This window comes from Ochotona princeps, chromosome 15, assembly GCF_030435755.1.
Source record: "Ochotona princeps isolate mOchPri1 chromosome 15, mOchPri1.hap1, whole genome shotgun sequence".
In the NCBI taxonomy this organism is placed as follows: domain Eukaryota; kingdom Metazoa; phylum Chordata; class Mammalia; order Lagomorpha; family Ochotonidae; genus Ochotona; species Ochotona princeps.
The window spans coordinates 35,511,283-35,537,948 of NC_080846.1; the positions used below are offsets into that span (position 1 = coordinate 35,511,283).

Here is a 26,666-nt window from a genome sequence, read left to right on the forward strand (position 1 = left end):
GAGAGCAAGTGGCATGCTGCCAGTGACAAATGGAGGCACTGAGATTGCCTTCCCATCAGCCACTACCTTTTATGGTGTCAAGGGATTTCTTGCTCTCTTTTGTGACCCAGCTGCAAAGCAGCTGTTACTTGTGCTCCTGCCTTTCCACTCTCACAGGGCAACTTTCCTAACCATCCCACAGGGTTTCAACCTCTACAGCACAAGTGTCAACTTGAAGTTCTGTGAACAGGCCCAGCCCTTTCTTTGATGGCCATTCAGTGAAACAGCTTCTTCTGTTGCTGAAGAGTTCACTTATGGAGCTGTTCACGACCAACAAGAAGCATCCATTGCACCGACAGCCGAAAGTTGCTATTGGGAAAAACAGCTAACATTTGTCCAGTTGAGGATGTCCCTGTTGCAGTAATTCCATAAAGGGATATCACATTGATTATTCTATTCATATAGAGTTTCTAGTTGAAAATTATTCTGTCTGTGAACTCTCACAGCCATCTTATGACATACAATGCTGATAAAATGTGTTATTTCTTGTTGTTCTTGGTGACTAGAGGTATTGCCAGTGAAGAAGGGAAGAAGGTATGAACTATGCATTCTCTGACTCTGGCAGTTGCAACTGTTTTGAAGGCTTGCTTTTGCAAGTCAGTTAGCATTCTGAATGCATCCTTGACCACCTACTATGTATCCGACCTTTGGCTAAGTGTTGATTAAACAATTCTGCTAAAGTGGTTTATGATTAGAAGAGGCAATTACATGCAGTAGGTAGAGTTCATATAGTGTCACAACAAAAGTAAGAATTAAGAATTATTACAGCACCCAGGAAGAAAAGATTCAGCTTAACAAATTCCGGGCAGGTATAATTTGACCAAGGCCATAATTGCAAAGTTCTAGAAGACTTTAAATAGATTTGAGAAGTTATTTTTCTTTTCAGTTTTTAAGTAAACTTAGCAAAAGTAAGCCTGCAAACCTTGCGTTTTTGTACCTAGTTATGATTGATCATTTTAAGTTTATTTATGAGAGAGGAAGAGAGCAGGAAAGGAGGAGAGCGAGAGGCATCTTCATTCTGCTGGGTCACTCTCCAGATACCCACAATAGGCAAGGCAAGGCAAGGCCAGACCAAAGCCAAGCACTTGGCTGTACGTCCAGTTCTTGCACATGGATGACAGAGGCCCACCTACCTGAGCTTCCTAGAATGTACGTTGGCAGGAAGCTGGAAGGGACAGCATACCTGGAGCCAAGTGCAGGCACTGATGTGGAATGTGGGTGTCCTAGGCAGCAGATTAACTGCTTTGCCAAAACACTGCCTCCTATGATTTGTCTTTTGATTTTCTCCATTGATTTGCACAAGCCTCATTGCAGTTTATCTTCTGACTGTTGCTCTGCTGCCCTTCAGAGCCAGACATGACCAAGATGTCTGACTTTACTCTGCCTCTCCCATCACCACACCCACAAACTTCTGTTGGTTCCTTCTGGCTTCAAGACCAACTAAACACATCTCACTAAGATCACCAGTGATGTCTCACTAAATTAAGTGGGTATTTTTCGGCATTTGACATAGCTGCTACTATTGTCTTGAAATACTTTTTCAGTTTGCGTTCAGCCGCTTGATGAAGCCATGATTAACAAACTGCAACCTTGACATCCCAAAGGTAGTGATAGTCTGTACAATTCTCAAATCTGACTTGGTATTCAGCTCTGTAAATCTGGTCCTCTTCCATTATTTACCACCTTTTCCTTCAGTTGCACAGACCAATGACGCTCAGCCTCTTACCTCTGCCTCCCTCATCACATCGTTTCCCTACCCAGTTCATCATGAAACAGTTCTGTGCAAATATCTCTCCTGTTAATCTCCCACCCATGTCAGCTCTGTTCCTGTTTCTCTCTGTTAACACTCAGTATTCTCAAAGGAAAGGGTACAAAACACCAGGCAATATTTTTAACAAAGAATTTTGCTAATATTTTTACAATTCTTCTTTCCTGAGATGCAGTGATAGGCGAAGGGAGCAGAGAGTGAGCTGCTACTTATTGTACAGTCTCCCCATGCCCACAGCAGCCAGCATAGGAGGCCTAGACCTGACAATTCATGTCTCTACAGATATGCAAGAAACCCAGTTACTGCAAGTGTCAACTTCTGCTTCCCCGAGTCTACACTACTGGAAGTGGGAGTCAGGAGGCATACCTGTGTCCTCCAGTGTGAGACATGGATAGCCGAATATCTGAATTGGTAATCAATAGCCAACCCCCAGGGAGAGTCTGACAGTGTCGGGTAAGCCAGCTGTGCCCTGCCTTGTGCTGTGTTTCCCCATGACTCACCTTGCTCTGCATTACTACACGGACTCTGGACTTCAGGACTGTGATTAGGTCAAAGCCACAGCTATAGATCAAGTTCCCATGTTTTGTTTGTGTCACAACAGCTGCAGTTTGTAAGCTTCACCAGAACATGAGTCATGTCTTTTCCTAGAAACCATTTTTGTTTCATTGCTAAGCGATATACTTGGCAAATTTTTGATGCTCAGTAAATACTAGTCAAATTAAGAGGTTTCTATGAATAAGCTAATGAATTGCTAAAGTCTCATTGTTGTAATTAAAGGCACTTGTTTTTGTTTTGTATTTCAAAGTTAAATTCTATGCCTATTTCCAAAGTCTAAAAATTGTTGTTAATATATAATATTGTCTGTATAGTTCTCATGTAAATATTTAGCGTATATTTACCTATAATTTAGTGGTAAATTAAAACAAAATTTCTGCTTTATTAAGTTGCCTTAAATGTTGTAATAAAGTATCAGAATACTGTTCTCATCAACTGAGATTATGGATGGATACTAGTTATGATGGGATGTTGATTTCTACTTGACTTTGAACATAGTGGAACAAATCAAGTAATAGTGTAAGTCATTTGCCTACATGGAGTTTGAGATACATTTTCAACTTGTCAAGTGAATTAGCCTTGCTAAAATTTGTGTGCATGACACATTTAAGCTTTTAGGAAAAGTATTCAAGTGAAAAGATGTAGAAAGGAAATAAAAACTGCTGCAGAGCAGGAAATCTGAGAAGGCTTAATACCTTCAGTTAGTAATAATTGTAGACGTCACCCATCTCCTGTTTACTCCTTAAGATGGAACTTGTAACAACTCACAAGATCAAACCTATGTCTCAAAAATACCAGTTAAGTTTCAGTTTTTAAAATTGAGATATTTTAAATACATGTGTATGAATGGTCAGTTTATCATTTGAGGTAATTTTTTGAGGTAAAAATTGTCCTGTATGTTTACAGTATGAATTATTTTTAAAATATTTTTTATATTTTATTGAAAACATTTTTACTAAAGAATGTGTAGATGAGTTCATGCACTTGTCTTTTTTGTTCCTCTCCTGGCCTTTTTGTCAGTCTCGTTTTACTGTCTGTTCTTGCAAGGTCCCAGATAGGTCAATGTTTTTACCTCCTGCTGACATTGTTCCGTGAATTCCTATCTACCCCATCTCTCTACCTTAGTCCTGCAAATCCTCTTGGCCTTGTATCTCAGTCAAGCATAATTCTTGTTCCCCATTGTACACACACCTTCCTACCAAAACACTTGTTCATTTACTGTTTCTGCCGTGTGAATCACTGAGGCATGCATTCGCCATCATGCAGCAAGGTTGATGCAGCATCAACTTTGAATCTTCTTTTTAGATAACTTCCACACACAGCTGATAACCATCAGCCACTTAGCTTCAAAAGATGTATCACATCTGATTATTTCTCAGCGTTCTAAAGTCCTGAAGTATTGGCAGCCTCTTAAGCGGGCTCCCTGTTTTTCCTTCAGCACCCTATACAGTTAGTCTTCAACCCAAATCAGGGGCTTATTTAATATGAGATGATACTCTACTGTAATGAAGCTCTTCCATAGTGTTCCTTCTCTATCAGAAGAAATACCAGTGCTCACTTAAGCTGCACATACAGTAAAATTGAGATGCCACAGAAAGGATGAACATGGCAGTTGTGCAAGGGATGCCACATAAGCTCATAAAGTATTTTGTGCAGCCCCCAATGGCTGTTCAGTTCATTGCTGCCCAGAAAGTGATTGGAGTGAAAGCAAACATGTGGCCCGTATTATCAAAGCCTTCCTTTTCTACCATAGAAAAAAGTAAATTCCAGGAGCCAGCATTATGGCACAGTGTGTTAAACTACAGCTGTGAAATTGATATCCCACATCAGAATGTTATTTGTATACTAACTGCTCCACATCAGCTTCAGGTTCTTACTAATGTGCATGGGAAGTCAAATGAAGATCGCCCAAGGAATAGGCCCCCTCCCACTCATGGTAAAGACCAGGATGGAGTTCCTGGTTTCTGGCTTCTTCTATTTGAGGAATAAGGCAGCATATGGAAGTGTCGCTTTTCTCTGACACTCTTCCTTTAGAAAGATAGATAGACAGATAGACAGACAGATTCCAAACTCCTTATGGTACCATCTAAGCCCTACCAATCTACTCTCTTCTTTCTTATGCTGTGTGTGTGTATGTGTGTGTGTTTGTAGGACTTACTCTGCTGCCCCTATACTGTTCTTGATAGCCTCTAAGATTCTTAATGTGTCAGTGTGTCAGTTCTTTAAGTCACCTTTCAAGTCACTGAAGCCTTTTTCAAATCATGTATCAGTCATCTGCTCTCCTGCTCGCCGCATGTTTCTGCCTCTCCTTAGCCTACATTATTTTCACCAAGGTGCTTCAGATTGACAGTGTTACCTGTTTTGTGTGCAAACCACCATCTACTCTCCAATTAAAATGGGAGCTAAATGATGGCAATGACTTTGTCTTAATTCTTAAGAGGTGCAACTAAAGTTGTGCCATTATAGGCATGTCATCTGTTTCTGTGGAGTGAAGCCTTGTTTTTCTCTGCTCAGTAGAGTTAGTTATACTGTTTTCTGGAAAGAGTTTAACCAGTAGAATACCATATTTTTCAATAACCTAGTCTTAGATATAAACTCCTATTTCTATCATCTTAAAATGCTTAATAGAATATCGCTTTCATTCACATTCTGTTGAAAATCCAACAGTAAAGTGGATTAATGACAAAGTAATGCAATCGGGAAAATGTAGTTGGGTGATAAACTATAACTTAGAGCCTGCTTATTTCATTTGACAGTGGATTTTTGGGGAGGTTTTGTTAAAATATTTTGCAAAATAATGTCATAGACACTTAATATTTTGTTGAAATGAGATTTAATTAATCAAGTCCATATTGGTGAAAACTGTATAAATTGTATAAGCAATACTGCTAAGAAAAGGAGTCACAACTCAGGTGCCTCCATGTGTTTATTAAACATCAGTGTCAAAACATAAAATTATATGGTTGAAGTTTATGGAAAATTTTATGGATTTAAACAAATTATTTGAAAGTTTGAGTGACAGGGAGAGATGAAGAAACAGATCTTTGGCCTGCTGGTTCAAAGACAAAATGAGAATGGCTGGGGCAGGCCAAATTAGGAGCCAAGAACTTTATCCATGTGTCGCTTGGGGCTGTAAGGACTGGGACCATCTTCAGTGACCCTCCCAGACTTATTATCAGTGTGCTAAATTGGAAGCAAAGCAGCCAGGATTTGAACTGGCACAATGCTGGCACCAACTTTCATATCTGTCAAACTGTCCCCAAAGAAGAGTCTCTTGTACGCTGCTCTTGTATATTTTAGAAATGTATTACATCAGAGACTATATTTTAGAAATGTATTACATCAGAGACTATTTTAGGAATTCTTCATATCTTGGAGTCCTCTCAGTTTTTGGTCTTTATTGATGGTTAGTAATAACATATCAAAATATTTTCCATAGTTTGCTATTGAATATTTATTAAGTTTTATATTTTTATTGTGGTTCTGGACAATATGTTTTGGTATTTGCAAGCTTCTTGTTTGTGACCTTTATTTCTGTATCATGCCTAACAAATTCAGTCTTGTGTGAATGATCTTTATCTTCTTTAATGAAATTCAGTCAGTTACAAACTTTGATCCCACTTGGCCAGTCATTCCATTTCACGCCTTTTTGTGACCTATCCTTTGCTAGTGGTGACTAAGTTATCCTCACACTCTTTGAGTTGGCTATAAATTGAAGGTTCTTGTAACCCCTTTATTGTGTTAAATTTGCTAGAGTGGCTCACAGAATCCAAGAAAGCGATTTGTTTACTATTATTGATTCATAACAAAGGCATTTTAAAATATTCCTGCCACCCAGGAACTCTGATTAAAAATGGGGTCAAATAGTAGAACAAATGATTATCCCAGTATGTTTCTTCCTCATGAATTTACGAAGATTTGAGGACTTTTACACCAGAAAATGACTACACACACACACACAGACATACAAAATTTGAGTATTAAAAATATATATATGTATGTATATATACACAAACATATGCATCCATACATGTAAAGTCAGAAGGCATAGTGCAAAGAAACATCACAGGGTCTTGATGTTTTCAGGTATTAGGTAGTAGTTCTTTACTATGTAATCAAGGTACTTTATAGAGATGTTTACTGTAATAAATGATTTGTTACTAATTTGGGGTTTTTTTAAAAAGATTTTATTTATTTTATTACAAAGTCAGACATATAGAGAAGAGGAGAGACAGAGAGGAAGATCCCCCGTCCAAAGACCCACCCCCCAAGTGAGCCACAACGGCCGGGAACCTGGAACCCCCTCCCGACCCCCCACGCGGGTGCAGGGTCCCAAGGCATTGGGCCATCCTCGACTGCCTTCCCAGGCCACAGGCGGGGAGCTGGATGGGAAGTGGAGCCGCCGGGACCAGAACCGGCGCCCACATGGGATCCTGGGACATCCAAGGCGAGGACCCCAGCCACCAGGCCATGCCGCTGGGCCCCTAATTTGTTTTACAAAATGTTTACTTACTCTTTTGAAACGTAGAAAGACAGGGAGGGAGAGGGGGTGGAGAGAGAGCTCTTTCCTGCATTAATTCACTTACCAGATGGCTTTAGTAGCCAGGAATAGGCAATAGGCGAGGCAGGAACCAGGAGCATGGCACTCCCACTAAGATTCCCATGGGGATAGTAGGGATCCACACATTTGGGTCATCTTCTGCTCATTTCCCTAAACCACAAGCAGGAACTGGATCGGAAATGGAGCAGCTAGGACTCAAACCAGTTTACTAATGTAGAATGCCATGACGGCATGCAGCAGCCTAACTTGGTGTTCCGCAACTTTTAGCCTGTTACTAAAAGTGAAGTACAAAAGTTTGTGTCCATTTTACATCTTAAAAATGAATTTTACTGATGCCACAAGAGTACATTGTCTCTTATGTGTAATATTCTTGTGTGCTTTGCAAATTGCATGATTAGTGGAATGTGTGCATTCCTCTGTGTAGGGAAACATGATTTTTTATATTGTTAGATTTTATTGTTGGAAAATGTTGATCTCTGGCAGCCACCGGAACAAGTGCTAACAGCCTTGTACGTTCCTTCAGCTGGGCTTCTGTGTCTGAATGATGGCAGCATGAACATTCATTTTTACTAAGAAAACAAATTAGCTAGAAGTTATCCTGCTCAGAGGAATAGGCTATACAAACTTTATTGGACATTTATCTTACATGTATGTTTTATTGATGCCAGTGGAAGAGCTGTCCAGACATCAGACTGACTAGAGCTGTGGTGTGTGTGTACGTGTGTACAGAATGCTCACCACAGTCCCTTTTTCTTGGTTTCTAAGCCATTCCATTTCCTGACAGTATACAGATGTATATTGAATACATTTTGCTTGATATAAGGTCTTTCAATAATCAGGGGATACTCCATAATGCTTGTTTGTAAAAATTGCTGACATAGTCTGTAAGACAGCAAGGAAAATTATGCTGAGAGGTAACATTCTCCTCTACTTTAACTACTGCTCCTATAAAACAATAAGAGTAGAAATAGTAGGTTTGATTAAAAATAAAATCACCTCCCCAGTGATCCCAGGACATTCCTAGGATCCTGTAATATGTGTGTCTACTTGGCTTATGCATGTGCTCCACTCTTAATCTTTGTATACTATCTTGAGGATTTTCTTTTCTTCTTTATTATTTAGCTTGAATAACTAAATAGCAGTCAAAACAGGAAGAAGATCTTTGCATATTATGATATATTCCCTTGAGAAGAATATACCACATGTTCACTTCACAGCTAGGAGACTAAGATTCATGGCATTTCATAACCTGTTCACCAAGCACCCAGAAACCACTGATGGCTTTTGAGATCTGACACGTGTTTTCAAAGCTTCATGCTTATTGTTTTACCACTGGATTGTACAAGAGGATGTGACTACTCAGTTTGCTATGACATTGATAAATGGCCCAATTTATTCTTTTCCGTCCTTAAAACTTAACCAGAGAATAGTTCAAAGGCCCTAATCCTGGCATATAATAATTTTATGGACACTTCACCAATGATAAAGTTCAGTTTGCATCTTTCTTTTATTATTGCCTACAGGTTATTTATATATCACTCCCTGGCAGTGGTCTAAATAGCAGCCATATGGTTTTGAAGGATATTTTCTGTCCTTCAGTACTATGCATCCTCTTGTACATGTACATTTATATGTTTAAAAATCTATGTATAATAGTTCACTTTTTTTTTACAAACTTCTACTTTTATACTACAAAAGCGGCTTTATACCCTTTCAAATAATCCAATAATTTGATGAACTAGTTTTTACCTTTTTAAGTTCATAGACTTTATATTTTAAATGTTCATGTATTTAAGAGGCAGGAAGGCATGTGTGCATGTATACATACATACATACATAATCACACACACACGTGATCTTCTTCCCACTGTTTCACTCTTGAAATGCTCCAGCAACCAGGGCTGGATCTGCGTGAAGCCATGAACTGGAAACCCAGTCCTCATGTCTGCATGGACTATAGGCACTTGAATACTTGATCTACCTGCTGCTTCCTAGATTTCTCACTGCTAGCAAGCTGAGCAGGGACTTGAACCAGGGCACTGGGATGTGGAATGTGGGCACCCCTGACATTTGTAACTGCTGTGCCAGATATCTGTCCCTTGATAAGATTTTTGAGCTGTTTTAGGTTTATAAAACTGAATAAAATAGTTTCCATATTCTTCCTTACTTTCCATCCCCCAAACAATTTCTGATCTCTTTAAGATAACTTACTTTTGAGGTGATACAATGATTCAGTTAAAGTCCATATTTTGTTGTCATTCTTGGTATTGTGCATTCTGTGGGGTTTGGCAAATGTATAATAAAATATATCTGTTATTAGCATATGATATGGAGTAGTTTGATGGCTCTTGAATCCCTTGTGCCCTGCTTTTCCTCTTATTTTTGTACTAGAGAAAATTATAGCCGGGAGACAAAATGATTGTGAAAGGGTCCCAGAACTAAACACTTTAGTGTCTATTTTACCTACCTAGAATCTGTGCTCCTGACTCATGTATTAGACTTCCTGATTCATTCATCATTGAATTATTTAGAAAAGCCTAGGACTCTTGTTATCCTTAATAACATTATGAAAATACATGTATAGACCCGCTGCTCCAGGTGCTGGTTTGCCACTGGAAGTCCTAGACCAGTGCCCGTGCCAGTGTGGTGACTGTGATTGCCTGAGTAAGAGGGATTCAGGGATGCTTGGAGTGGGGATACAACAGAGGGAGAACTTTACAGGTGTAGAATAACTTTGCGGGGATACCGCTTACTAGGTCACCACAGTCACAGGTGAACAAGGATGCTGAGACTGAGGGGATAGGAGGGGAGAAACTGGAGGTCATGTCTGGCCAGACCAATGAACCTGCCCAAGTGGGTTACCTAGCCTGGGCTAGGTGGCAATACCTGCCTACCACCAGCACACATAAAATCTATGTCTGGAGGGGTTGTCTGGCAAGGCTAGGACATAGTGCACACCAGTGAATGTCAGGGCAGAAGATGGACCATACAAGGCTGAGTCGTGACAATAGGCACACAAGAAAACGAGGACTGGAGGCAGATTCTGTAGGAGATTTTTGCGCTCAGCCGTTTAGGACTGCAGTACCTCCTGGTATGGACAAGAGCTACAGTGGTGATAAGCCAAGCAAGGAAAGATCACAAAACTCACCCGTATGGAAGCCGCATTTGGGAGTAGGCTGGGCTGGTCCAAGATGCAGCAGCTGCAGATGTACCTGATAACTGGGTGTGAGGGCAGGCTGGGCTGCAGCAACCTCCAGCACATACAATGACCAGGGCTAGGGTTGGTCTCTACTGGGCAAGAGTCTAGCTCCTGCTGGAATGTATAAGAGATATCGCTAGGTGTGGGAGCGGGCCTGCTGGGGAAACTTGGGGCAATCTCCTACTAGGCCTGTAGTTCCCACTAGTGAGTGTGAGAGCCAGGCCTGGGGGTGAGTTTGACCAGGCAAGGCTACAACACTCACTGGCTTATGTGTGGGCTGGGGGGAAAAGGGGAGGTGACAAGTTGGGCAGGGCCAGGCCAAGCCTAGCCTTAGCATTCACTGGCACACATGGGAGCCAGGACAGGGTGTGGGCCATGCTGGGCTAGACTACCATACCTACCAGTTAACATGAGAGCAAGGGATGGGGACAGTGTTGTGCAAGGCTATGCTGCAGAATCACAGGCAAAAATTGGGAATGGGGCAGATTGAGCCAGACTAGGCTGCAATATCTGATAGCAAATGCCAAGACTGGGAGTGGACCATGTGAGATCCATAACTGGGAGCTGGTCTGATAGGGGAACCTGTTAAAGAAAAAAAGAAAGCACATGTGTTAAATATTTTACTTATGATTTTATTTATTGAGATAGAATTGTGTGAAATATTGTAGAGCATTTTAGAATTTTAATTTTTGCATATGTACCAAGACAGACTAAAGAGGAGGCACTGAGTGGAACAATATTTGTTACACAATAAGGAAATTGACTGCATGTCCATTGGTTATCACCAGCTGTACATGGGAGAGGCTAAAAGTTAGATTCTGTCCATCAGAACAATAGAGCATGAAGGATGTATTCTTTTTTTTTTTAACAAATGAATGAACAAAAACTGTTATGCAGAAATGGGTCAGCGTTGTATAGAATATTGCACATGAGATTAATGGTACACTTTTGAGTTTAGGATAAAGGTCTGCATTACAATAATTTTAAAGATAAATGTGAAGAAAATGGTGTTGCCTGAACTTAACTAGAGTGAATGAGGAAAGCAGATAAGATCATTACTTTTTCATGGAGGACATTGGCTCCTGGACACCATTGAGTGCCCTGGTGACCTTCAGAGGCAGCACAAATCTTTATTCTGTCCATTCCAGAAAAGGTAAAACTTAGACTCTTCCAAAAGCTTCCTACCCTGGCCATGGCTTTGTGTTACTCTGCAGCCAGTTCTGGTTCAGAAGCAATCAGTAGGTAAAGGATGTATTGTTTTGGAGTCTGTTTGGGTTGAAAGATACTGTTTCATGAAAATTCAATTCATTTTTTTGGTTTCTACCTATATATTGATTATATTCTTATGAGTAGAATGCTAATATTTTGCTTTACAAATGCAGCTAAGAAAGTGCCTCACTCTACATCATGGATTAGCAGTTTTTGCCCAATATAATAGGAACAGCGAAAGAAGTAGCTGTTTGAGATTCAACACATTAAAAGTTTGTTTCTTACTGTGTAAAGTGGACAATTAGGATGATAGAAGAGAGAATAAATTAGAAGATGAAGATGTTTCCTGAAGGTGATGATGATGTTTACCTGATCCTTTTGGTTTTGGTGAAACTATTATTGCTTTTTGTTGTTGTTGTTGTTGTTGTTGTGTTCTGCGCTGCCTCCTTCTGAATGTCTTTGATGGACTCATCCTCAGGTTCTGGCCTTCCAGTTCCTGTCTTTGTCTTCTCTGTGTATTCTCCTCTGTCCTACTTACTTAGATAAAAACAGGACCCTTTTCCTCCGTGATTACCAGCAGCTGTTAGTTACTCATTTGGCCTGGGAGGTAAACATCCCCTCATGAACTCTTGCTGAATTATGCATTTTCTCTGTTTTTCAAGGGTCGTAAAAGTGAGGCTGAAAAGTTCTTCTTGAAGGCCATTGAGCTGGATCCCACCAAAGGAAACTGTTACATGCATTACGGTGAGTGGCTCATAGCATTCCCCACATTTACTGCTAATGTTGATATGAGATGTAGGCTTGGCTGCTAAAGATCATTTTGAGAGGAAATTTATGCTACTGTTGCAGATTTAGTCTCATACTGCATTCTTGCCTCCTATTCAAAACATTCTTATTACGAAGGCTATGCAGATAATTTTCCTTCAGTACGTTTCATAGGATTCCCATCAGGAAGTCAGTTTCATCATTGCCTTTCAAGTTTCATGTAGAGTTTATATGAGACTTCTTAACGAAACTATCTAAGTCCTTGATTGATTCATCATGTGTAAGAAAGATATTAGCTTTCTTTTCACTGTAAATTGGAATGCATTGCTCATTAGGCATGCCATTTTGAAGTTTTAAAGCTCACATTTGAGCCTCAAAACCTTGCTTTAAAGAAGATGTGATGTTCACCAGCCTATAACTGCTTGTATGCAGCAAAAGATAAGCTGGAAAGGATATAAAAAACATCAGTCTAGTTTCATTTAGCCCTTCCCTTAATCAGTCCAGAAACAGCTTAAAAACAGCTCTGTCGCCCTCGGCTCTATCGTTAGTAGTGAGTCATATGTTCAGTGAGGCAAAGTATATAGCGAATTTAGTGTTTGGGTAAGATATGCATATTTGTACCAGATTTACCACTGGAATGGTTTTCAAGGAGCCAAAATAATTAATTTTGCTGACCTGTTGGTGGGAAAAAGTTGGTATGTTGATGTGCTAGTTACCATCAAGCAGTAAACTTAAAAGTAGATGGAAATTAAACTTTAAGTGAATATGCTTATTTATTTTTTAAATTTCTTCAGTTTTCAGCTAGTAAATTTAAATGTGAAAGACTGTAAATGTAGAAGCATTATACGAGTAAAATGATGGAAACACTTGGACAACCACAAGTGATCTTTAAATGTGAATTATTATGTTTTCATGTTTATATACCTGGAATTGTGGTCCTGTATCTTTCCGACATTGTATGATGCAGGATGCAATCTGACTTAGCCCACATTGCACCAGAATTCATGTTTGCATTCTGAAGTGCAGTTTTATTGCTGAGCAGTTACTTAATGTGTTCATCGAAAATTTTTATTTTTATACATTTTACTAAGTAAAGTAATAAGACTTAGCATTTTCTCAAATTTACTCTTTTGAGGACCCTTAGGGTGCATGGAGTTTGCTCCTTGATTGTTTTCCTTCTAGAGGATCTATCACTGCATTTTCTAAAGTAATATTTTTCTCTATCTTGGTGCCTTCCTTTTGCCTCATTAACCTTACTTTTTGCATTTTCTGAATTTCTTTTTTTTTAAATTTAGTCATTAATTACATTGTATTATGTGACACAGTTTCATAGGTACTGGGATTCTCCCCACCCCCTCCCCAAACCCTCCCACCATGGTGGATTCCTCCACCTTGTTGCATAACTACAGTTCAAGTTCTGTTGAGATTCCTTCATTGCAAGCATATACCAAACATAGAGTCCAGCATCTTATTGTCCAGTCAAGTTCAACGGCTTCTTAGGTAGACCCTCTCTGGTCTGAAGACAGAGCCAGCAGAGTATCATCCCAGTCAATTAAAAGCTCCAACATACCATCAGCAAAAATTTACATGATTATGGAATTAATTGACATAGTAATGAGTAACCAATATGTTAAAAATAAATGCGAGTTCTTAACCACCTTCTGTGACCACCTCATTGACATTTCAATTTTAGTTTATACACAACATATAACATACATAGCATAACATGTTATACATAACATCATATCATCTTAAATTAAGGCAAACGTGGTATTTAACCTTTTGGGATTGGCTCATTTCCCTTAGCATTATGGTTTCCAGTTTGGCCCATTTGGCCACAAAGAACTGCATTTTGTTTTGTTTAATAGCTGAGTAGTATTCCATGGAGTAGATGAACCATAGCTTTCTTATCCAATCTGCATTTTCTGAATTTCTTAACCACTATTTTATTCCATTTCTTCAAAGCTCTTCATTACTGCAGAAGAATTGCAAATGAAAAAATATCACTATTGTATTCATTTCAAAAACTTGTTCCTTACTCTTCTGGTATTCTTCACCCTAGTTACTTTACAGAATTAGTAGTTTTCTATTGCATCATATTTCTGACTTCTTTCCCTCAGTATTGGTAGTAGGGGTGTTTATGCAATGAGAATTTCTTGAACTTAATTCAAATTGTTTGTTTTGTACGTTATTTGGAAAAGAGTGTTGACACGTGCCTTTCACGTCTATATGTGAAGAAAAGTTCTTTCTATGCCTGTATTGTTTCAAATTGGCAAACAGACATTGTTAGAAAAAACATTTATTTTTCAGTGGATGGGGGAAATAGCTGCATGATTCAGAACAACTTTGTAGAAATTTAGAGACATGAATAGATTTTTTTTTTGTTTTGGTGGCAGAAATGCAAAGAACTCCAAACACAGTATGAAAAAAAAACTCAATGGTTTTCAGACAACAGGGAACCCAGATTACTTCATAATGCAAGCCCAGTTGTGGTTTGTGCCCTGGGGTGTTCTGTGTGCTCTGGGGTTTTGTCTTCCATGATGTGGTCTTGTGCTAATGGGACCTTTAAGATGTGAGACCTAGTGAGAGGCCCCTGAAGAGGGGTGTGGCCTTGGAGGAGAATAACAGAATAATTCTTACAAGAAGTTTGTTACTGCCCACTGTTTGGCCTCGTTGTCTTCCTCTGTCGTGATGGGATCTGTCACCCTGTGACAGAGCCCCCAAGGGGGCTCTTAGAAGACTGGCCCTATGTCATTCAGATATTTTGCTTTGCTACCCAGCCTAACACTCACCCTTGTAATAACAGGAGAAAAGGACTAACACAAACTCGAAAGTAATTTTTTTTAAGAATTCATATAATCTCCTGATGTACCAGCAAATGGAAATAAAAAAGCCCAAAGAAATAGAGGAGTGACTTGCCCATGTTAGTTGTAGATAACTAAATTTTGGATGCCTTGATTACCATGAATTCTTTTTATTCAAATTTTGTACATAAATGTCTTTTTCTCACAGAGAAGTAGGTTTTGTAACCGGGACATATTGAAGAGAATGAGAAAGTGGGCAGAAATGAGGCCATGCAGGAAGCAGAAATGAAGCCTGTAGAACTTGTGGACTCAGCTAAGGGATTTGAATTTTCTCTGGTGTCAACGAATGAACTAGATAAAGAGAAGAAATTAAAAAAAAAGTCAGTGTAAAACAAGGAAAATGCTTTAGAGAACAGTTGCTGGGTGTTTGCTCAATGAAACAATGATACCATAGAGTTAGGAGTGGCTGTGGTGTGGAAGTATTTATCTCCTTCAGAAGATTCGAATGTCGTTATGAATAGGGAAGACCTGTTTTCCATTTCTGTACTATCAGTATCAAGCAGTAATCACAGTAATGTGCAGAAAGAGTTTATTGAGTTCCATTAGGAATATTCTCCATTATAAAACTGGATCGATTACAAAATTCACTGAAACGGTATTCTTTTTGCGTTTTAATTATTTCCTGTCAAAGGAAATATGTGCCATGTGTGATTCTCATATCAGTTATATGCTAACTTACTGGTTAATATATTCATAGAATATTTATATCTGCATGTTGAATGAATAGCAACATTTCTGTTTCTTAAAAATGTTTCTGTTAAATCTATGGTTGAGTCATTTAAAAATGGCTGTAATTCCAGAGAGCTTTGTACATAAAATTAACTCTTTGGGATGGTTGTATGCTTTTAGTCTTCTTCAAAATAATGCAAGTGGCTGGAAAAATACTCTCCAGTTGGAATGAGACAGAGGAAATTATGGTGATTCATATTGGCTATGATGATGACTGTGAAATGGTGTTTGAAGTTGCCATCAGCTTCTTATAAGAAGTTGCCATCAGCTTCTAATAATAATACTCACCATGCAAGATGAAATATTCAGTTGCTTCGTAAAGTTTGTTCCAGCAAGTCAATTAAGTGTTGTGTTTTGTAGTATGTATAATTTGTGAGATTCAGATTCCTCACTGGGAAAATGAAAAACCTGATGGAGGATTTAAAAATGATTTCCATTACACACACCTCATGCTGTGTGTAACATAAACCTCATTTCACTGTTCTTTTATCTAACATAATTTAGCAATGTGTAGGAAACATTTCAAACTACAGTATTCAAAATAGTATCCTATTCATGCATTGTCAAGCTTACATTGTATTCCCATGTCCCTATGAAGCAGATTTTTAAAGTTTTGATAGAATTTATTTTAAAAAAGTCTCAAAGGTAAGTTCTTGATGACTTAATGTATAATGTAGACCTATAAACCAGGGGACTCTAATTTTCCAGTCTCCAGTAGAAGATTCTACGAAAGAGGAAAGGCAATAATAAGAAGTCTTCCAGAAGATCATTTTATCAGACAGAGCATATTATAAATCTTTTCTTCAAGCTTCTAGCATTAAATTGAAGACAGACGAAAGTAATTTAAGTCTATAAATATTTATTTTAAGGTGCCTAACGTGCTGATTTTAACAGGTGATAGTTTATACTCAAGATAAAAGCAGAAAAAATGAAAAGCGAACAGATTTTGAAAAATGTTATTGATAAGAAGTTCAAGATTTTAGATAGATCTTGGATGGCTTCTTCATTCAGTCTCACTGTTAATTTGAAATTCCCCAGTGTTTCCTGTAGTCCCACTTTGTTTCTTTTTTTTTTTTTTTAAGATTTATTTATCTTATTACAAAGTCAGATATACAGAGAGGAGAGAGACAGAGAGGAAGATCTTCCATCCGATGATTTATTCCCCAAGTGACCTCAACGGCCGGTACTGTGCCGATCCAAAGCCGGGAACCTGGAACCTCTTCCGGGTCTCCCATGTGGGTGCAGGGTCCCCAAGGCTTTGGGCCATCCTCGACTGCTTTCCCAGGCCACAAGCAGGGAGCTGGATGGGAAGTGGAGCTGCTGGGATTAGAAGCGGTGCCCATATGGGATCCTGGGGCGTTCAAGGCGAGGACTTCAGCCAGTAGGTCACGGTGCCGTACCCCCCCATTTTGTTTCTTAATGATCCTTTTTTGGGTATGATGTTACTCATTTCCAAACATTCGGCTGTAGGATGATAAGTGCTGAAGTTCCAGCCTCTTAGTGTTTATCAAGCACCATTTCTAAATGTAGGGATACAGTAGGGAAGTGAGAAGCTCCAGAGATAGCTTTGAGGGTGGCATACATTTTAAAAATCAGGATTGCATTCTACTACCAGTTTTTGAAAGGAAAAATAATATTGTTGGAGTTATCTAGAGAAAGTGGATTAGGATATAGGAAAATTATGCCTGATGAACTCCTGCTCAAGCCATATTTGAATGGGCAATGAAAGCTCAACAAATAAAAGTATGGAAATGTTCTCCATGGAGAACAGTAAAGCAGAAAAAATACTTAAGGCACAGGATATGTCAGGGAAGTTATTGAAGTACAAGACTAAACATGATATTTAAGAGCGAAGAGGAGAAGCATTCTAGCTGAGGGAAAGGAGGACGACCCGAACTATCAGCTGCCAGGATGTGAAACCACCGGGCACGGAAGGCTTTTCAGGCTGTGGGGTTTATGAGGACATTAAAAAATCTGAACATTGAGAATCGAAAAAAGGCTGTTACCGATGAGGATTACGTATTGCACATGGGATCAATTATCCTGTCATTCTTGCTCTTGAGGACACAGAAGTATAGAGATTTTAACAACTATGACTGTAGAAAACTGTATTACTATCATGTGGTACTACTGTCAATTTTGGAGTCCTTTACATGTTGTCTAGTACTCAGTATTTTCTTTTTCCTGTTTTTTTTTATCACTATATACTTCCTGTGAGTTAGGATTGAAGTCTAATTACATGACAGAGATAATAGAAGCTTTGAATTTTAAGTGATTTCCTGGAACAGACATTTTCAATGTAATACCTGAAAAAAGAATATGAAATGCATAGATCTGTGAACTTTTATCTCCAGATGTTCAAGTGTTAACATTATGCTGTTTTTCTCTAAGGTGGTTTGTATACTACTTAAGTTTTATTTTAAAATGTAGGCCCAAAAGGAAATTGTTAAAATACTAAATTTGATCTTTTATCAGCAAGCACAGAGATCAGAGGCTTGAAAGAGCCAGTAGCTGAATTTGAAACAGCCATATGGTTATTATTTTATTATTCAAAATTAAACTAGTTAGAAGATAGTAATAGCATTAGCTTGGCTCTGTGGTATAATTTCATTTTTATGTTCTTAGAAAAAGACTATTTTAAAATTAACTGATGAGCTAACATATGGATTTGCCTTGATTAAAAATGAAAATATATGTTGTGTGGATCTTTACAAAATCACAATTGTGTTAATTACTGATGACAAAACCCCTTTTATTTCTTTAGTATCAGTGTTTGTGTTTTTTGGTTGCTCAAATAAAAGCATAGTTCCTCAGTGTTGTTGCAAATTATTTGAATTCTCATCTAAGCAATTTTATTTTATAATGCCCTTTTAATATATGCCCAATAAATTTGATATAATTTAATATTTATTCCTTCATTATTTACAAGTTATTTTTCAAATCCTTTTAAGATTAAAACTTTGAGATTGAAATTGGAAGAAACAGGGACTAAATATTTTTATTAAAGATTTATTTATTTATTTTTTATTGGAAAGGCAGATACACAGAGAGGAGAGATAGAAAGAAAGATCTTCCATCCTATGGTTCATTCCCCAAGCGGCAGCAGTGGCTGGAGCTGAGACAATCTGAAGGCAGGAGCTTCTTCCAGGTCTCCCACGCGGGTGCAGGGTCCCAAAGCTTTTGGGCTGTCCTCAACTGCTTTCCCAGGCCACAAGCAGGGAGCTGGATGGGAAGTGGAGCCGCCAGGATTAGAACCAGTGACTATATGGGATCCTGGTGCATTCAGGGTCAGGACTTCAACCACTACGCTATAATGCCAGGCCCAGGGACTAAGTTTTAAAGTTCAGAATGGAGACCAATATTGTGGTGAAGTAGTTCAGCTTTCACTGTGACTCCAAGTCTTCAGGTGGGAATGCCCATTCAAATTCCATTTATCTTTCTTCAAAAGCCAGTTCCCTGCTAACGCACCTGAAAAAGCAGCAGAGGATGGCTCAGCTGGTTATCAACTCTATGCAGAGTTTGGGATTCATCTTGGACCTGTAGTCTTTTGGAGAGTAAACCAGCAAATGAAAGATCTCTATTTCTACATTCTGCCTATCCAGTAAATTAAAAAAAAAAAAAGAATGATGGCAAAAATAAGAAATTTTAAAACAAATATAGTTCAAAACAAATAGTTGGAAAATATTTATATAAAATTTAAACAGCAAAGTACTTAAAATATAGCTTAGCTACCACAAATTAGCATTGAAGCTTTGAGTAATTTATTGTACTGATATGATGCTTTCTGTAAAATTTAAAGGAAATAGAATTAAAAAACCAAGATACTCATTTTGCTCAAAAACACTCATTGTTTTTATTCATTTAAAAATTTCTATCATGAGTACCCTACTTTGGAGAAAGCATACATATTATAGCATAATTTTGAAAAATACTCTGAATCTATTGTTGAGGTAGAGGGAGAAAAAGATAGTAGGGATAGTATTGTAGTAACAAGTCGTTCAAAATTGTTCAACAGAACTCAACATGCAAACATTTCTTTGGAAATAAAAATACATATTTATTTGCGTGAAAGGCAGAGATACAGAGATAAGGAAGGAAAGAAAAAGAAAAAAAACGATCTTCCATCTACTGGCTCTCTCCCTCAATGGCCACAGCAGCCATGGCCACAGCAGCCAGGCCCCAAGACAGACCGCACTCAGGTGTCTTGCATCTGTATCATTGTTATGTGGACAGGGCCTCCAGCACTTGGGCATCTTACACTTTCTCAGGCACAAGATAGAGAGCTGAAATAAAAGATAAAGCAGCCAAGACTCAAACCAGCACTCATATAGGATACCAGCACTGCTTGCAATGATTTAACCTACTGTACCTTACCCCTAATCCAACATGTGAATTTTCAAGACATAAAAATTCAGCAAGAAGGGGATAAAAAGAATGCATCCTAACTCCAGAATTTGAAAAAAATCTACATAAATCAAAGGGACTGTTCTTACAATGTATGGAGATACCAAGAATTTCTGTGGCACATGGAAGGCGTTATGCCCGTTACATTGCAAAGGAACAAATTGAGTCTAATCTCCCTCTGATGCCTATGATTTTATGGTTTTGTGCTTTCAAACATAGTGCTGTCACTACTTAGGAACCCTGTGGGTCCTCAGTCACATCCAAAGAATTGCAGTTGGTGAGCTGTAAGAACTGTCATCACCATGGTCTTCAAAGGCCTTGGGGAGGAAGCAGAGCAACTTGAATGAAGACTAGAACCTGAATGGGGCAGAGGATAGTAAGGCACTATTGTTCACCCTACAAGTATTATTTATTCTGTCTCTTTCCTTTTAAAACCACAGTGAGGTTATCTCCATTTGTGAAGTGGGAGAATGGTGGCTCAAAACATAGAATCTTCATAATTGGAGTGTCTATGCTGCAGGCTTCAAGCCTTGACCTCAGTATCTCACATAGGAAGGAGCCAATGAACTCTTCTACAACAAAAGAATTAGCCAAGAAGGGTTGATTGTGCTTCAGTTACCTTTGTCCTTCCCTTTTTCAATCTGTGCTTTTTTTTTTTTTTTTGGCCTGGAAGCACAATGTACTGTTCTTAAAAATGCTTTTAACGAGTTCAGATTCTGCTAACAAAAAAGGTACAGTGCAGTAAAATTTCTGTATTTCCTCTTTAGTCTGTCTCTTAGTATGAGGCTCAAGTAGCTGCAAAAACGATGATAAAAACGGTCTTGAGCTTCCCAGCAGACAGTGTGGAGTGCAAGTGTGGCACAGAAACAGGGATTTGGGAGTGAGTCACACCAAGCTCTATAGTTAACTGTCTCCTTACGTATTGTCTTGCGTTTGCAATTCAGTTGCATAATTTTGAGCTGATTGCTACTGCCTAAAGTGGTAAGAAGTCGTTTATAATATTATAAAGTTGCATGTACTAGGGGCTCAATAAATTGTAACAATGGGCATTTATTATTAAAATTATAATAAAAGTGATCCTCTTGAGAATGGCTGAATCATGAAGAAAATTCTGACTAGATACATAAATCAGAGACTGAAATCAGGGGAAAAAGAGACAGATTGAAAAACTAAACTTAAGAAAAAAAAGAGTCCCTTATCCATCAGTATGCAAACAAAAAGACCAAAGAGAAGGGAGATAATTGTTCATACAAATCCTGAGAATTAGATACCACATTACAAATAAGGAAATGGAGATTGTATTTAATAGCCAAACTGCTATTTAAAAGAAGAAATGTATTTTTCTCACTGTATCAAAAGCATGTTCATTTGACTCTATAAGAACATTTGTCATTATAAGAACTCTACAATTCCATGTGGCTGTCATTGGAGAATCACACTGTATCACTGAGTTTTGTATTTTGTGAAGCTTAAATGACAAAAACAGGCAGAGGCGCAAACATGCAAGAATTTTTGTAGTCTTACCTATTTCTGTTTAGTGATTGAATCTACCTCAAAATGCTCCTGGCAACTTCTTTTTCTACCTGCTGCTTGGTTTAAACAATTGTCCCCAAATCTTCTATGCCCTGCCAATAACTACCTGTTCTCTATGAACACATCTGTAAGTGAGCACCTTAGGAAAACCCACAGAGTGGTAGAGAGCACAGTGATGCCTTCCCAGGAAGAGGATGTGAGCATTGGGGACTTGGGACCGCTACTGCCCATTTCATGCAATCTGTAATTTAGTCTCAGAGGTGCTCCTCTTCCTGTAAGGAGTTCAGCGTCTATGTTTCAGTCCTTTGGTCCACCTCATGACTTTCATTGCACCTTCCTAGTGTCAAAATGCTCAGTGAAACAAATGAGGCTACTCACTCATGTGTCTTGCAACAAGTTGTACCCTTTGTCTAGTTGTGTCTCTCCCTTCACTTTCTGTAATGAAAATCTATAGCTGGCTCAAGTCTGACATGAACTTGCTTTGTTTTCTGAAGCTAACACCATCCCTGCTGAATCTCGCCCTTACTCATATCAGTACTGCGTTTGTGCCACTGTCTCTTCCTTGTCCTCTCAGCTCCATCTTTTCCCTTTTCCTCTTCAGTGCATTTTCACTTTGTCCTAATCCACACCATCCGCTGTACAATCACCATAATTTCCGCCAAAGGTTTTCTGACATCTCATGACACTTGAAAAGAGTCAAGGGGAAATAAATTCAGTAACGTGCTGCTAGTCTTCCTGACCTCTTAGACAGTGGAGCACAGGGTCTTAGCCTGCTGTTTCTCTGATCATCTCTGTGTTAGACACTTGGCTTACCACCTGTCCAATTCAGACCAAATTCCTGGTCTCATGTTCACAAAGGAACAAATCCTCAATCTCTCAGCCTCACCACGAGTGCAGTTTAATTTCTGGGGTCTTGTTTTTGTTCACTCTACCCACCTGTTTCTCAGCCAGCAACTCTACCATATTTATCACATCATGTCTGACTAAGGAAAATGGAGCTTTTGTTAACTCAAGCTGCCAAGAGCATAAAAATAAAGTTGTAATATGAATAGGATGGAGGGAGAGAGGGGAGAAATACCAGTTTTAAACAAAGTATACCTGAGTTACTCCTGGACTCAGAGAAAGTCACTTGGCAAGTTGTGTAGAGGGTTAGTGCTCCCAGGTGTACTCACCTTACCGGAACAAGAACTTGTCCTTGATAGGATCCCGTTTCGAGAGCTAGACTGAATCTTGAGCACTGCATTATCATCAGCCTTCTCTTAGTAAGAATGAATTACTCCCCTCCATTAATGGAACACCTTGTGAAAGATTTTTCACAAATCCACTTTAGTGCTCTATCTTTCATTACCACTAGATATAACTGAAACCAGTTAGTCCAAAAACTTCATGATGGGTTTTATGCTGTTCCAGGCACCTAAACTTTTACTAAGTCCCAAGGTACAGATGCTTCTAGAGTGTGATAATGCTGTGGCTCATAAACTGGCTGCTAGTTAAAATGCTCTTATTTCATTGTGAAAATTCAGGCAGTACCCACACTACTTCACTTTACTCCAGTTATGTTCAACTTAAATTATAAGTTGGACCAAATGAACGAATAAGTGGAAAATCAGCTACATCTAGAAATGACACATTTAGCTTGCCGTACCTTGAACTTCCCATTACACATCTGCATTTAAGAATTCAGCTTTCTCCATAATGTCCTTGTTGAAACACTTTCAAGGATAAACATTGCATGTAGATTGGTTTCCCTTGCTGCAAGAATCATGTTGTGTGTTGTAAGCACAGTATGAGTTTCTTAGATTAGGCACACTATTTTATACTTAGGATCATAGGTTATTTTTTAGGTTCTCAGACTATCTAATTTATTGCAAAAAAATGGAATATGATAGAAATTAGCCAAATTGCATAGTTTGAGTTCTTCTGGAATTAGTATATATTTGAAGGTATCATTGACATCCAGACTGTTTTGCTATGGTCCTAAAGAAATGCAGAGATCTTAAAGCAAGACCATCCCATTGTCTAAGTCCAGGATGTCATGGAATATTCACTATGCAGGTCACCTTAGTAGTTGTGCATTGGCCACCTCATATGCTAGTGGCTCCAGCCCTGTATAATGTGAGGATGTGATACCTTTGCTAGCTCACTACTAGCTTACCTTTGAAGATAAAGCAAGTAACCATGGAAGAATTTCATTAGTAAGTCTTGATGTTAAGCATATGCATATGAAATGCCTACATCATGCTAGGAAGTAAACATGGAAGAGTCAGCTGGAACAGCCTTAAAGGTGGAAACTCCAAAGCAGAAGTCTTTGTTCCTCTGATGAGTAGTTGGAGGAGCAATAGCAGAAAGAGGGCAAAGCCTGGACTGTCATTAAGTTGTGTAGGCAAATGTGAGATTCCGGAGTCAGCTGAGAAGTGGTACAATATCACTTCCATTTTCACAAGATGACTCAAATTGCTGTTTAAAGAACATCCTGTATAGTCAAGGATGTGCAGATTATTGCTGTAATCCAGGGTAAAATATTGCTTTCAGACAGGGTGGTGCTGAAAGGGGTCAGAAATTCTGGATATGCTTCAATAACGATTTCCTTTTTACCAGAGGGTCTATTTCAGTAGGAATTCAATATTCTAGATTTTACATTATAAATAAGATTTACATTTACCTTTAAGTGTTTATTACAGATAAGCATGAATTAATTTTCCTACAGAGATTGTTACACCCATTTACAGATTGTTTTTGCTCTTTAATTTAGATACGTTGTAGTTTTGTTAGAAAATGCATAATTACTATAAAACAATTTTCATCAATTCTCATATTAATATATCAATACAGAACAGATTCAGTGCAGCTTATACGGTTGTAAAACTATAATGACATATCCCTTCCTCTCTCCCTTCCTTCCTTTTTCCTCAATTTTTGACTTAACATTTTTATAAAGATTGATTTTTTGGATGCCAGAGTTAGGAGGAAAAGAAGAATATAGTATTTCCTTCTATTGTCCACTTCCCAAATGATTACAAGGTGCAGGGTTGGGCCAGGGCAAAGCCAAGAGCTTCATTTGGGTCTCCCACATGGTAGCGGGATTAACAGGGGTCTCAATCTGAATTGTAATATCTAGAATTCAACACAATACCTGTGTGGGATGCTGGAGTCACAGACAGTGGCTTAGCCTGATGTATAACAAAACAGCCCAAGATAGCATATTTTAAATTTACATTATTATTTAATTTCAAATAAGAGTGACACGCAGAGACAGAGAGAAAGATAAATCCCATCCACGGATTCATTCCCCCAGGTGGCCACATGGTTGAGTCTGGAACAGGCTGAAGCCAGGAACTCCTTCAAGCTCTCCTGTATGGGTGGCAGGGATCAAGCACTTGAGCTCTCTTCGGCTGCTTTCCTTAGGTGGGTTAGCAGGTAGATGAGCTTACCAGTGAAGCAAATGAGTCTTGACCTAGCAACCTAGTATGCTATTGTTGGCATTACAGGCGATGAATCAATCCATTGTACCACAGTGGCAGTCTGTAGATACATTGATCATAGGAGTAAAATTTTTGTCCCGGTGCGGTAGCCTAGTGGCTAAAGTCCTCACTTTGCTCGTGCTGGGATCCCATATGGGCACCAGTTATAATCCTGGTGGCCCCACTTTCCATTCAGCTCTCTGTCTGTGACTTAGGAAAGCAGTTGAGGATGGCTCAAAGCTTTGGGACCCTGCACGGTGTGGGAGACCAGGAAGAAGTTTCTGGCTCCTGGCTTCAGATCGGCTCAGCCTCAGCTGTTGCGGCCAGTTGGGTTTATGAATCAATGGAGGGAAGATCTTTCTCTCTGTCTCTCCTCCTCTCTGTATATCTGACTTTCCAATAAAAACAAATAAATCTCTTTTTAATGAACTTTTTAAAGTATTTTTGGTAAGCAGTGACAGTCTCAACTAATCTGGGGAGCTTATATTCACAAATTTTAGAGTAGTTTGTGGGCCTGTGGCTTAAGGCCAGCTTATGTCTTTATGGATTTATGCTATGCAGGTAGCTTTGTAAGTCCAGACATTAATGAAGGATTGATCTTCACAGGCTTGTCATATTAACATTGTTGAAATTTACTGGGTGGCTTATATACTTTGGTGGGTGATAGGATTGTTCAGTGAAAAAAGCATATGGCTGCAGCTGAAGTCAGTGGTCACTCAAACAACCATCAACTGCTTTTCCTTTTTACAGTTCAGGAGGAAATCAGGGGGCCCCATATTATTTCTTATCTCAAGAGAATGCTCTGTCTTTTAAAATCATCCATTTCTCCCAATTTAAATGACTTCTGGTTTTCCTTTATAATTTCTCAAAAAATTTTTTCTTTGTTTTCAATCCTTTGATTTGAGACAGTTATGAAAGATGATGATAATTAACTTGCAAGAGACAAATTACAAAACAAAGAAGTAGTGCGGAAGCAATGATGCACACACGAGAACAAAATATATTTTAATTAACATTTTTGTGGTTTCATAATTTGCTGTTCCAGTCCATTATTGAAGACAAAGTATGAGTTTGTCACTGGAAATGAGTGAGGATGATTTCTCAGAAATTTATTCTTTCATGTGAAGGACAAAATGCTTACTTCTTATTTTAAGATTATTCAAATAGTAAGCATCTTATTCATATCAATGCATCTTTCTATCTGTAGCTAGAGAAGAGTACTTCAGAAAGTTCATGGGAAGATCCAATTAAAACATAAGGATATTTTGGTATAAAATGTTTCATATTTTTACTAGAATGTTTTGAAGACTTTGAAGGAATAGGTTTATTCCTCAATGGCCACAATGGCCAGACCTGAGCTGTTGTAAAGTCAGGAGCCTCTTCCGGGTCTCCCACATAAGTCCAGGGGTCAAGGACCTGAACCATTCTGGCCATAAGCAGGGAGCTGGATCAGAAGTGGAGCAGCCTGGGCCTGGCGCCGTGGCCTAGTGGCTAAAGTCCTCACCTTGAACACCCCGGGATCCCATATGGGCGCCAGTTCTAATCCCAGCAGCTCCACTTCCCATCCAGCTCCCTGCTT

General features: G+C 38.8%; 1 protein-coding gene across 1 annotated transcript in view; it reads left to right on the forward strand.

Annotated features, from left to right (window-relative positions):
• The window catches only part of TMTC2 (transmembrane O-mannosyltransferase targeting cadherins 2), a 373,997-nt gene that overhangs the window by 287,580 nt on the left and 59,751 nt on the right, over nt 1–26,666 (forward strand). The window contains exon 9 of the mRNA XM_058673524.1: nt 11,994–12,075. Coding sequence (XP_058529507.1) covers nt 11,994–12,075 — 82 coding nt within the window. The remainder of the gene's footprint in view (nt 1–11,993; nt 12,076–26,666) is intronic.